The 14130-nt window shown below is 41.2% G+C and overlaps 1 protein-coding gene across 8 annotated transcripts in view; it reads right to left on the reverse strand.

The window, feature by feature from the left end:
- Positions 1-14130, reverse strand: part of RBMS3 (RNA binding motif single stranded interacting protein 3) — a 911371-nt gene that overhangs the window by 576265 nt on the left and 320976 nt on the right. The window contains exon 1 of one of the 8 annotated variants that reach the window (XM_060781882.2): positions 10604-11541. The exons of 4 other annotated variants lie outside the window; for them this stretch is intronic. In XM_060781882.2, coding sequence (XP_060637865.1) covers positions 10604-10678 — 75 coding nt within the window. In that variant the 5' untranslated portion in view covers positions 10679-11541. Of the gene's footprint in view, positions 1-10603; positions 11542-14130 lie in introns of those variants that run through there. 3 more of the 8 variants (XM_060781884.2, XM_060781883.2, XM_067470221.1) reach the window with 3 other exon arrangements.

Genomic DNA, 14130 nt, shown 5'->3' on the forward strand with positions numbered 1-14130 from the left:
TTAGCTTGATTGTGATCCATAGCAAATAGTAAACCTGGAGAAAGTCCCAATGAGGAGATTTTGGATGCTACCGTCTGCTTCCATGTGGATTGGAAGTCATCCTCCATCATTAGTGGGGCAAGACCAAGGAGTGCACAGGATAGTCTGAGCCAGAAGTTGAGTATGGCCACCCACACCCTGGCCTCCACCCTCATAAAGCCTGTCTCTAGTCGCAGGGTGGCATTAGAAATGCATTTAGGTACCTGCAAGGACGATCTGAGAAACGTTGACTGAGCCAGCTCTAATGGAGCAAAACTGGGGAAGGGGCCCAGCTGAGCGCCATACAAGAGTTGGGCTAATGACTTAGCTTCAAACAGTTTGAGCACTGCCGGTGTAAAGCGGCCCCCTCTTGTCTTAAAATATTTAAGACTGGCAATTGAACTCCTCTGCACGGTGTTGGCTACTTGATCCCCATGAGCTCTTCTGCTACCATTAGATTGGAGAACTATACCTAGATATTTGAAGCATGTGACTTGTTCAATTTTATGACCATTTATGCTCCAAGAGTAAGTTCTGGGTCTATTAGCAAAAGTCATGATTTTGGTTTTATTGTAATTAAGTTGGAGCTGATCTGTATTGCAATGTTGTATTAATGCTCTCAGAACTCTTTTGAGCCCAATGCCAGTCAAGATCTGCCTGCTCAGAAGTGAGCCCCAATGAGTTCAGTGAGTCTTATTTTCAGGTACATGAGCACAGGATTGCAGCCTTGCTATTTATTGTTTCACACACTATGTTCATCCCTCTGTGAACTCTGTGAAAAATCAAACAAGACAAGAGACAGAGAAATGTCTAACAATATTGCCTAGCAGTACTGAGACAACAGAACATTTCTCCTAATTACATTATCTTTTAACCTAGCCATCAAAGTCATTTGCTGCCTACCAGAGTTCTTTTCTTTATTTCTAAGCCTTTAGCCCATCTCACTTTTTGCTCAGTCTCTTTTTGTGTCAAGAGCTATGTGATGGTTGAATGCTCACTTTGCATTTCTAACAAGTTATTCAGCTGAGACTGTGAGAGTTAAAAGAGCAAGAGTGAGTACTAGACAAATACAAGCTAATGGCATAATTCACTTTTATATATCCAGCATAAGAAAAGGATTGACATTAACATAATATACCATGTTAGTAGGATATGTTGACTAATATGGACAATTTTTAATTTATTTGCAATTTGTTTGTAATGAATGTGTGTAATTTCTGAAAGCAATAAGGAAAAAAATTAATGAAGACAAACCTAGAGGCAAAAAAGCTAATGATACACAACAAAATTGGTCAAGTACTGCTAGCTCTTTTATATTAAAAGCCCATTGAAATTGAACCAACTTTGAATGCTAAACAAAGTCATACTGAGAAGATGTTTACCATAATAATAATAATGATGATGATGATGATGATGATGATGATGATGTCACCAATAACAAAGCGCTGTCAATGAAATGCACTCACAATATCCAGATATGTCACCTACACCCAAGCCTGTCATATGCTTCTTAATCTCTTATACTGGTCTTATAGAAGGAACTCAAAGGGAATCAGATTATCAAAAATATTATTTTAGACCCTATTGCTAGTCTATAAAAAAATCTAGAAATGGAAGATTTTCAAAATACCAATTTGAAATTGAAGTGAAACATTCATCTACTTTATTTAGAGTTAAAATAAACCTCACCACTCATTGTTTCCCTGATCCAGCATGTAGGTCTAAAGAAAAAGACTTCCATTGTCTTGTTAGGCTTCAAAATATAGCACATGTCAAGAGTGGAATCCTACACTCCTACAGATGTTATTGAACTTCAACTCCCAGTATCTTACACCACTGGCAATGCTGTTCGGTTTTAAAATTCAACTACATATGGAAGGATGAACGATTCTGACTACTATTCTCTATCCATAGAAGACTGGTGCATACCGGGAGGCACTACTGTGTAAAGTATATCACTCCTTCTAGCTGAAATGAAAATGATACAAAACAACATCTACACTTTGTATGTTTACCTTCAGATGGTTTGCATTGTTCACTTTGACAGCAGAATCACACGTTTTAGATTACACAAGACTTGGCTGACTTCAGGTATCTTCTTTGTTCAAAAAAAATCATAGCTACCTAATATTTAAGCAGTACCTTTTTGGAAGAGCCCAAAAGTACATGGCCCAGCTCAAGACATTTTGCTCTTTGCGCTAAAGAACAAAATGGCATCCTGTTCCCTATTCTGTGTATCAAAGTGAGCCAGATTCACTGGCAATCTGATTGTTTCAACACTTGTAATGGCAATCTCCTCCAATACACCTCAGGTATTAAAACTAGTTTTAGGAGTCAAGAGATGCAGAATGACTGGAGTTTGAAATGAATTTAACTGCCATAGCTCAATGCTATGGAATCATGGGAAATGTAATTTCACAAGGTCTTTACTCTTTTCTGCCAAAGGGTGTGTGTACTTCAGCAATCTACAAATCCACAGCATCGAGCCAACAGTTAAAGTGGTGTCAAACCGCATTAATTTTACTATGTAGAGCCAGCCTAGGATAGGATATGTGCCAGAACGGAACAGCTGCTGACTGCTATCACTATCTGCAGTGATCACTTCTATCAGGGTTGCAATTGAGTAATGGGTACGAAAGTAGACTTCTCTTCTCTGATCATCCAGTAGAATCAGAGTTGAAAACACATATATTTCAATATTATTCAGCCAGTTAATCTGCTTCCTAGTTTGAATGAAAAATGCTCAAAGAACAAGCTAAAATGTGAACGAAACTGTATACATTTCAACTTTCCACAAGCAGTAATTGGAATAACAGAATGGAAAACCTCTCCCTATATGCATGAACATGGTAAGAATTGTAACAATACAGGATTAAATAATCTCATCTCTATTCTCTTGGTACTGGACCGAAATATTACAAAAGCTCTTATTCACACATGCTTTTGATATTGCCGTATTTAATCATGCCCAGCTGTAGTTATGAGAACTCTTACAAAACAACTTAATGAAAGTCTCAAAGAAAATTCGAAGGAATCCTTTCCTACATTTTGCTCTCCCTTTTGCTCTCTCCCATCATCATCATCATCATCATCATCTTGGAGGGAGAAATTAAAAACAATTAAGTTGTTTTAGCCACTTATGAAAAGACAAAGAAGGTTACAAGCCAATTATGGATGAGTGCTGAACTTTCTTTTGAATACAGATGTCAAAACCTTTGGTCATCTGCACCCAATTTCCCTGTTTCCCTGTTTGTTCACCTGCCTCCTTCCTACTGTTCTCACATTCAATTGCTAACATGTCAAGCAGAACATTATATTGAAAACTACATCTTTGGAATGCTGCTGCCAGTCACCATTGTCCAGAGATGGGCAACTTGAGGTAATACAGAAGCCAAGTTCCTGTATCGTTGTTTATATGGACTACACTTCTCCTTGCCAGTGAAAATGGAAGTGACTAAAAGTAATTCATAGTTTCAAAAATAAAATCAAACATCTTGAGGAAAGCATTTTTGTTTTGGCCAACACAAGGCACGTGGATTCCTAATATCTTGTTTTACAAGAGAATTGTACCTTCTGAAATACAGTTCTCCTTGGGGCTGCAACAATCGAGATAACCAAAATTATAAAAACAGATGAGGCCACATGTTGGCTCCACATCCAACAGTCTGACATGGTATAAAGCAACTTCTTATATTCCAAGATGTGAGAGCTGGACCTTAGGGAAGGCTGAGCGAAGGAAGATCGATGCTTTTGAGCTGTGGTGTTGGAGGAAAGTTCTGAGCGTGCCTTGGACTGCGAGAAGATCCAACCAGTCCATCCTCCAGGAAATAAAGCCCGACTGCTCACTGGAGGGAAGGATACTAGAGAAAAAGTTGAAGTACTTTGGCCACATCATGAGGAGACAGCAAAGCCTAGAGAAGACAATCATGCTGGGGAAAGTGGAAGGCAAAAGGAAGAGGGGCTGACCAAGGGCAAGATGGATGGATGGCATCCTTCAAGTGACTGGACTGACCTTGAAGGAGCTGGGGGTGGTGACGGCCGACAGGGAGCTCTGGCGTGGGCTGGTCCATGAGGTCATGAAGAGTCGGAGACAACTGAACGAATGAACAACAACAACAAAATATTCCAAGAGCTAAGGAAGAAAGCACATCTCAGTACTTGTCAAAGTGAATAAATTGGTAACTGGAGCTGCATCCAGAGAGCACATAATACCCTTGATGCAATACATCAGCAAATTATGATCTTAGAAGACCTATAGAGTCTAGGTCCAAGTTATTGAAAGGACAATACTACTCTGTATGAGCCTTCCCATGTTTTCAGATAATCCGAGAAGGCTCTTCTCTTTGTCCTACCACTTGTACAAGTATATTTGGTGGGAACATGGAAGAACATGGTTCTTCCCGTGCTCTGAAAAGGTGGACACCCTCCATACTGCCATGTCATAGGCAAGTATTTTCCAACAAGTCCTTGAGTGTTGACTACTCAGAGTGGAAGGATATGTCATAACATGCCATATTATGTATGTATTTTTCAGTGGTCATACTTTATCTGCTTTTAATTCTATTGATAGTTTAGTTTTTGGGGGGAGGGGGATGTATTCAGTTGTATGTCTTGTTACTTTTTAAGCTGCCAGAGATCCCAGACTGGAAAAAAGTCAGGGCCACAACAACAAGAGATGGAATTATTCCATCTTGGGTAAATAGCTGTGAAATATTTCAGAAGTGTATGAAAGAGAGAGTTCACTGTGCATTCATATCCCTATGCTTTTCTTTTCCCTTTATGGACTTCAGATGCTTTTGAACAGGTGTGCATATCAACTTCAAGTCCCTGCTGGAAGCATAAGTGTCACAAATTAAGACTAAAATTAAGATTAAAACCTTTTTATTCAAACAGGCTTTTAAAGAAGGTTTTTAAGATCATGTCAAGGGGTGCTGTGGTTTTAGCTTTAAATGTGCTTTTAATCAATTGTATGGATTTTAACAGTTAATTTTTTAATACCATTGATCTTTAATTCTGTTTTAATATTTGGATATTTGGGGATTTAAAATTGTATTGAAAAGCTTTTGATGTAAGCCACTTTTAGACTGCTTTGCAGAGAGAAAAAGCAAGGTATAAATAAGTATAATATTCACCCTAGTTGTTCGGTGTCAGTTATTGCAATCCCCAACATTGAACTCAAGATGGTCTTTCTAGACAACTGTTCTCATCTGGTTTTCATGCAAATCAAAGCACATCACTCTTGAGAGCTAATCTCCCAAACTCAAAAGAATTGAAAAAGAATCACATCTCCCTTCCTTTCTCTGTTGATTACAAAATGTACAGAAAAACAATTTAGCCTGATCTTTTTTAGCATTGAAAAATATATTACTGTTGAGTAAAATACTACAACCTATTATCACCATGGTTATTTGCTCTAGAAAGATTTTTATTCACAGTATCCCCTGGATTAACCTGGGCAATGTGTATGTGTGTATATTTTCTGCAGTGACTAAAGCTGATTGTGTAGTTTGTAAGATGTGGCCCTTGGACAGGCAAAGATGGATGTAGCTGCTTGTTTACCAAATGTGTCAGAATAACAGTCTGAAAGATGGACCAATGGGACATTCGGGAGTACTGAAATGGGCTGTACCCATTCTATTGAGGGTGAGCACTCAAAAATTACACAAGTCAGTGAGAAGCAAGTGTGCGTCTCCCAGCTTTAAGGAGAAACACATTTCAAGCTTTCATATTACATTTCAAAACAACTGGCATTGAGCCATGGGGAGATATTAATCCAAATATTTTACTACAATCAAAGGTCAATCCATTACTATCCAAGCCTTTCAATAAAAGGATGCTGCTCTGGCAACTTGAAGAGGGAGGGGTAATACTACAATTTATCAACCCAAAGACTTAAGTGCATACCAACCACATTCCTAGAAATGTATTTTTCTCTATTTGCACATATTTGTCTCTGCTTTGGCTCCTGAAGCTCCAGCAAGACTTTTTGAGCCCTGGCATCAATCCAAGCTGCAGATGGTTTGAAATGCAGCCTGAAATCAGTGTGCTGTTGATGAAATACTCCTTACACCTGACCCTTACTTCACACCAGGCACAAAATATGAGCTGAACACTACCAGTCAAAAGAGCTTTGTCAGACATCTTGGTATCTGCAACTCTTTCCTCAAGGCATTCAGTGCGGCCAGATGGTCAAAAGTGGGGAAATGCAGCAAAGTAAATAAGCACTTGATTGCTCAAAGAGAAAGGAAGAAAGGAGACGAACTTGTGGTGGTTATTTGTTCAAAAATGATAATAATTTAAAAGGAGGATTTTTTTATTTCATATTAGTTCACCAAGTCAGGTCAATTTGATACCTGTATTTGTTTTGAAAGCATTTTTCTCCCCAGACCAAAAAAAAGACATTTTAATATTCCATAGAGTATACACATTTTAGCTCTTCTCATATGAAATCACATTTTCTCCATCTGATTTTGTAGATAAGCAAATAAGTCTATATATACACATATTCATATATATGACCATACAAAAACATGCACTTCCAGAAATGAGTAATAATCCATCTTATCTTATGAGGTCACAAAGGTACTTTTCTCTTAGTTCTCAAAATGTTTCATTTCAATATTAAATCAATCGTTCCATATATTTATGTACAAACATGTTGGAAGATACCGATTACCACCTCAACATTGCTGCATTGTTTATGCTTTCTTTTCAAAGCTTAAAGTTGACAGCCAATAAAAGACAATAAAATACAAGACTTAGGACTATATTAAAAATCTGGCAAAAGCAAATGACAGGTTAGAACAGAAAATTCCACACTGCTCAATCATCTATGTGTCTACAATTAAGGTGCAACATTTCTTCAAACAACCCCACAATTGAAATGCCATATCCAATATCTACTCATGGACACCCATGCTCTGTAACACACATTGATTAGGAATGCCCTTAAAAATAGCAACTCCTAAGTTTTAAAGGTCAGAATGGATTCTACCCCAATAACCTGTTTTGACATAATACTTTCCAACATTTAAGTGTTAAATCATTTCGTCTTATCCAACCAAATAAAATATTATTTCTTTCTTCTTGTTTTAACAATGATGTGCACAAGAGTTCATCAACAAAGATAGAGAATTCCTTACTTACATTAATTATGGGAACAGTAAAAAAAACCCACAGGAAAAATATTTGTATTTTTAGTATTGAGTCCACACCATGCAATAAATCACCCTCTTCCTGTGCGTCTAGTGGGCATCCCTTTTGAAATATGCTTTTGCAGTCTAAAGCCATACATTCCATCTTACAATGGCAACAAAATATATTTACTAGTTTCTGATTCACAACATGCCCGAGATACTTAGTCGTATTAAGAAGACTTGGCCACAAATTAACATAATTAAATCTGGTAAAGCCAGACACTAGAATGATGTTTTCATTGCCTTGCTAAAAATACACAGAGGGCTGATTCTTTTCATCACTTTTCTCAAATTGTAAGTTTTAAAACATTTTTATATTCTGAGTGCTCAATTCAAACAACATACATTTCGTATTCAACAGAAGATCTAGGATGTCTAGGTGAGCCATCATGTAAGAATGAGATAAATATATAAAAAGAGCCTGATTTTTTTTAGCAAATGCTGAAGTTAAAATGCCATCTGAAGAGTTTGTAATCATACTTTTAAAAATAGCTTAAATATATTAAAAGTGTGTAGCCAAAAGAGCAATATAAAGAGAATATTAAAGATCTGTTGTATTATGAGTATTTCATGTGTTGCATGTTTTCACCTGCAATAAGTCAATGTAATTTCTAATAAATGAACTGCCATTGAATTATCTATTTATAAAATGGGAGTTTATATCAGTGCCCTACTTCACTAAAGTCGTTTTGATAGGAATTGTGATGTTCCTGGAATTGCATTAGATAATATATTATTGAGGAGCTTTGAAACAGAAATAGGTGACTGCCCTTATTGTTAATTAGTTACCCAAAATGTCAATTGGGCAGAAATGATGATTTAATTTTGAGCCCCAAAATTTAAGGTAACAAAATCCAGATGCTGCCTATATACAGTGTTTTAAACTCTTCAATAACAGAATGCAAAATTGGGCATTCTCTAGAAGTATATCTTCTACAAAACATGAAGATTTTTCTTCACATACATATGTACTTGTGCGAGAGAGATAACACTGACATACATGGAGTAAGAAAAACTTAGGGCTCTCTGTATGTATTTCTACATTATAGCATTAAACAGCATATAGCAATGCATGTGTTTATAGTGAATGTACTTCTCGAACCCAAATCCAGGAGGAAAATTTTAAAAAACTGATTTCTGGAAATTATATTTCTCAAACTAATCATTGGAAAAGTCCTGCTTGTGATAATACATACAAAGCCTCCCTCTCCCTTTAAAACTGCAATTTTAATAACATTCGTTTTGGAATAATGACCACTCAAATATGTTTAAGAGAAACCAAAAAGATGTCCCCATGCAAAAGGCTATTGATTTTTTGTTTACTTATTCACAAAAATGGATTTTCCCAAAAGCATCTTTTCCTAAGTATAAGCAAAGAGTTCTAAATAGAAAGACTAGCATCATTTAAATCCCATGAGTAAAAATCAGAAATGGCCAATGTGTCTCATCTGGTACTTCAGGCTATTGTTCTCTCTTATTAAAAAAATCCCCATGAATCGCTTTATGTCCTTGGCTTGCCAGGTTTTGAGGAATGCCATGTGTCTTAACCTTCTTCCTCCAAATAGTTAAAAGCTATATAAGCAATATAGCAGCCAGGCTAGCTACAGGCTGCTCCTGCTGAAGCAGCAGCAATATGTACTAAATGGCCACAGAGGTAAAATGCGATTTGAATCGACCTTGAGAAGAAGAAGGGGGAAATGTGAAAACAATTGTTCAAAAAGCTTAAAGGCTTTGATGTAGCACAAAGACATCTTGCACAGTATAGTATACCAAACAAATTAATGCTACCCATAATATAAATGAAAGGAGAATTGTCGCACAGAGAAGTTCTTGTGTCCTCTGGATTTCAGTATCAACTGCCTAGGCTACTGTTTTCCACAACTAGTTCATTTATGTTATGGAAGAGTTACTGATAAATACAAACTGAAAAGTAATTTCCCAAGCAAAGAAAGTCAACTTAGTTACAGAGAACAGTATCAATCACGCCACACCCAAAATTAAAAGTGCCATTCCATTGTGGCCTCATCACAACGATAGATCTCAAATGACTTATCAGACACAGGAGTAGAAAAGTGTGCTTTCCACCCCTATCCCATGTATGCTAAAATACAATATCCTGAAATTAAAGTGTGTAATAATATCCACAGATATGTTTGTATGTGTGTAGTACAATAACAACCATGTTGGCAGGATGGGACAACAAAGCTTGGTTTTAAGAAAGTTCCTCAGTAGTGTAAATAGAAGAAAAGAAGAGCATCTGTTTGGGAAAAAGGATTCACAAGGCACAACTTAATTCATTGTGGTGCATTACACTTCAGTCTTAGAAGCAGATAAAGGCCTGATTTGCTATTTAAACATACACATACAGGCACACTATACAATACAATGCAAGAAAGAAGCCTTGCTTGTCCTCCCCTGTCCCTAAAGTAGTGAACACCTTTTTCCAGAGTGTGCAACAGTGTGCAATCCCACTGCGATCAATAGGGAACAATGTTTCAAAGTGCCTTGGCGGGCCAGCCTTAAACTCTAAGACTTTCCATGAGGTCATCTCCTTGACCTCCTTTGACCCTGGCAGCTCTCACATATGTGTCACATTAAAGTTGGGGAGCGCCCACAGGGTCTCTCCTCAAAAGGGTTTACCATCACACACACACCACCGCCTCTTGTCTGAAATGCCACAGACCCCATCACCTCCAAACTCCCTTCATCTGCCAGCCAGCCGCATGGCGACACTGTCCAGACAGATCGCCATCCTGGAGCACAATGTGGGCACCGTGCTTTCGTTGCAATTAAAGCAGCAAATACACACACATGTATATATGTATATGTACACACATGCCATATGAATCCCTTTCCCACCCTTGAAGACGGGAAGAGCATGGTCAAATACAATTGCCACCCACCCTGTTTTCAGTACAGAAGGCACAAGACAAACTGGGTTGTTGTAGGTTTTTTTGGGCCATGTTCTAGAGGCATTCTCTCCTGATGTTTCTCCTGCATCTATGGCAAGCATCCTCAGAGGTCTCACAACCTCTGAGGATGCTTGCCATAGATGCAGGCGAAACATCAGGAGAGAATGCTTCTAGAATATGACTGAAAAAAACTACAACAACCCAGTGATTCCAGCCATGAAAGCCTTGGACAATACAAGACAGATTGATTCTGACCTTGCCCATTTCCATCCCCCACCCCCACCCCCACCCTTCCCCCTTTGGCTGTTTGTGTTGGCGGGGAGTTACACTCCTTGATGAGAGAGGATTCAAAGAAGAGAGAGAGAGAGAGAGAGAGCCCGCCTATAATTGACGCCAGTCAACCTATTCATCACTCCTAAGTGCCTAATGGTCTGCTATTGACCCTGCTGGACAGCCCTGGGAAGCCCCAGCACCTACCTTGGTTTGGAGATAATGAGGGTAGTAATAAGTGTACTGGGGGTACATTGGTTGCTGTTCCAAGCGTTTGCCCATGTAGCTGGAATCCGGAGCGCCGGTGCGGGGAAACTCGTTGACAGGGAGGAGTAGCAGCAGAAGCAGAAGCAGCAGAAGCAGCAGCAGTGTTGCCCCCGGGCCTGCCTGCCTTCCTCCTTCCTTGCCTTGCCTTCCCCCGAAACCACGTCTCCTGACAGGACTGATGGAGAGAGAAAGCGAGTCCTCCACTCTTTCCCCGACTTCTTCGCCTTCTTCTCCCAGTTCCACGAAATTAAGGATTGTTCAATACAGAGATATATATAACAAAAGGTATGGTTTGTGTTGGGGTTTGTTGGAATCTTGAGGTGTGCTTCTGCCTTTCCTCCTCCTCCTCGGCGGGATTTCCCCCCTCCCTCGCGCCTGGGTGAAGAAGAAGAAGAAGAAGAAGGGAGGGGGGCGTCCTGTTGGAGGAAGGAGCAGGAAAGCAGGAGGGGGGGGCGCTCACTCCGGAATCGCCGCCGCTCTTCCCTCAACGCCGGTCTCCCCCCTCCGCCCCTCAGCCAAAAGGGGTGGGGGGAAGAGGAAAGGAGAAGGGAGGGGGAAAAAAGCAAAGCAAACCAAAACGGGAAAGAAAAGAAAAAGGGGTGAGGGGAGGAAAAAGGGGAGGAAAGGCGCGTCTGGGCGGGCGCGGGGCTACTCCCGGCGCGGCATGGTGTCGGCAGGGCTCGCCTCGCCTTTCATTCAAACCCCCTCCTCCTCCTCCTCCTCCTTCAGTGGGTGGACCTAACCCTGGCACAGAGAGAGAGACTGTGCGTGCGTGTGTGTGAAAGAGAGAAAGAGAGAGCCTCTCCCTCGAGGAGACGACGCAGTCCGGGAAGCTGCAGTGTTCCCTCAGAGAAGGAGGAGAAGAAAAGGACGGGGAAGCCAAAAGGGAACGCGGGAGGGGGTGGCTGGGCTGCCTCCTCGCTCGCCTGCCTGGCTTCCCCGGCTCCTCAGCCGGCCAAGGCGGGCTCACGACGTGGTGGACGCCGCTCGCAAAGCCAGCGAGGGAGGGAAAGAAAGAAAGAACGAAGGAAGGAAGGCGTCGCCTCCGTTGCCAATGCCTCTCTCAGCCTCCCTTCCAGAGGCTCCTCAAAGTTAACCAGCCAAGAGGCAGACAAAAAAGAGGGGGGGGGGCGGGGGGGGGAGTCGCGCCAAGGAAGCGAGCCGGGCAAAACAAAACCACAAAAAAAAAAAAAAACCAGCCTTCGCGCCTAATGGGCAACTAGCCAGGCGCGAGGACACTTTGGACTCGGGAGGTCAAGCGAACGAAACTCCCGACGTGTGAGTTGTGTGTACACGCGTCTTTACGCACCCAAACACACGGCACTGCCTTCACATTTTTCCCCCTCTTTGTGCTCCCCTCACAGAACTGCCTCCCCCGACCCCCGTGAGTCGTTTGGAGAAGGCGTCTTCTGCGCGCCTTTTTTGGTTCTGGGGCACGGCTTTGGACTTTCCCGCGTGGAAATGGAGAGTCTTGGCAGCCTCACCGAAAGGCGTCCTTGGGAAGCAGAGAGTTCCTGAGCCAAAACCCAGAACACGCTCCGAGCCTGTTCTTCCTCGTTCTCTTTTTCCTCCTCTTAATCTTCCTCCTCCTCTTTTTCGTCCTCCTCTTCCTCCTCCTTTTCCTTCTCTTCTTCTTCCTCCTCCTCCTCCTTTTCTTCTTCTTTCTCTTCTTCCTCTTCCTCCTTTTCTTCCACCTTCTTCCTCTTCCTCCTGCTCCTCTTCCTCCTTTTCTTCTTCCTCCTCCTTTTCCTTCTCTTCTTCCTCCTCTTCCTCCTTTTCTTCTTCTTCCACCTCCTCCTCCTCCTCTTCCTTCTCCTCCTCTTCTTCCTCTTCCTCATTCTCTTGCTTCTCTTCCTCCTTTTCTTCTTCCTCTTCCTCCTTCACTTCCTTCTCCTCCTCTTCCTTCTCCTCCTCCTCCTACTCTTCTTTCTCTTCCTCTTCCTCCTTTTCTTCTTCCTCCTCTTCCTCTTCTACTTCCTCTTCCCCCTCTTCTTCCTCCTTCTCGTCCTCTTCTTCTGTCTCTTCCTCCTCCTCCTGTTCTTCCTCCTCCTCTTCCTTCTCCTCTTCTTCTTGGAAAGTCAGCCATGACTCTCAGGCAAACGCCAATGCCAGAAGCAGCTTCCCCCTGGTGTCTTTCAGATGATGTTGCTCAGGCACCATCAAGTCCACTCCCATTCATGAGGGTTCTCTCAAAGGAGTTTCTGGTCAGGATTTGTTCAAAAGAAGTTAGAACAGGCATGGGCAAACTTCAGCTATCCAGGTATTTTGGACTTCAACTCCCACAATTCCTAACAGCAAACTGTTATAAATTGTGGGAGCTGAAGTTCAAAACACCTAGATGGCTGAAGTTCTCTCATGCCTGGATTAGAATAAAAGAGACTTTTCCAAGGTCTCCTAGTGGGTTGATCAAAGCTTCGAACCCTAGTCTCCTAATCCAACACTTAACCACCACATTACACTGGAGCCTGGATCACAAATTCCATCATCATTGTGGGGGAAGCTACTCAGGAAACTAGTTGTGATTCGGTTTTTTACACAGGATCATGATGAAATAATAATAATTCATTTTATTTATTGCATCTCCTGATGGCTCAAGGTGAGTTCGACAATATCAAAAACACCTGAACATAAAATATACACAATATATTGCATAGATAAACATATGAGCATATTTTTGAAAACTGACATGATTTGGCATGAGATTTGCAGTCTACATATCTGCTCAGACACTCAGTCAAACTCAACTGAGCAAGACTTATTCCTGATTAATAGGACCATAGCCTTGGATTGGGTCCCCTGGTGGTGCAGTGGGTTAAACCACTGAGCTGCTGAACTTGCTACTTAAAGGTTGGCGATTCGAATCTAGGGAGCGAGATGAGCTCCCACTGTTAGACCCAGCATCTGCCAATCTAGCAGTTTGAAAACATGCAAATGTGAGTAGATCAATAAGTACTGCTTCTGCAGGAAGGTAACAGTGCTCCATGCAGTCATGCTGGCCACATGACCTTGGAGGTGTATATGGACAATGTGGACTTTTCAGCTTAGAAAAGGAGATGAGCACCACCTCCCAGAGTCAGACATGACTAGACTTTATGTCAGAGAAAACCTTTACCTTTACTAGCCTTGGATTGAGAAGAAAACATGGCACCCCTGATGATCTTGTGCTCTTTTCATATATTGAAGTGGCCTTTGACAGGGGAAGTTCCTCTTGAATCGGTATTACTGACAAATAACAGAAAACCAGAGCATGGAAAGGTTATTTCAGATGGGAGGAGAACAATTCCCAGAATCTTTCAATTCCAAAAAAGAACCTTGTAGAGAACCACCTGTATATATTTCAGCCACCATCACATGGAAGGACAGTGGAGCAGCCAGACAATTTGAGACTGGAGATCATGGTCTAATAGAAAGTGTTGGTGGCAATGTGTCTCTCTGCACGTATGTGGCAATGTGTCTCTCTGCACAGT

The sequence above is a fragment of the Anolis sagrei genome, chromosome 6 (assembly GCF_037176765.1).
Source record: "Anolis sagrei isolate rAnoSag1 chromosome 6, rAnoSag1.mat, whole genome shotgun sequence".
NCBI lineage: Eukaryota > Metazoa > Chordata > Lepidosauria > Squamata > Dactyloidae > Anolis > Anolis sagrei.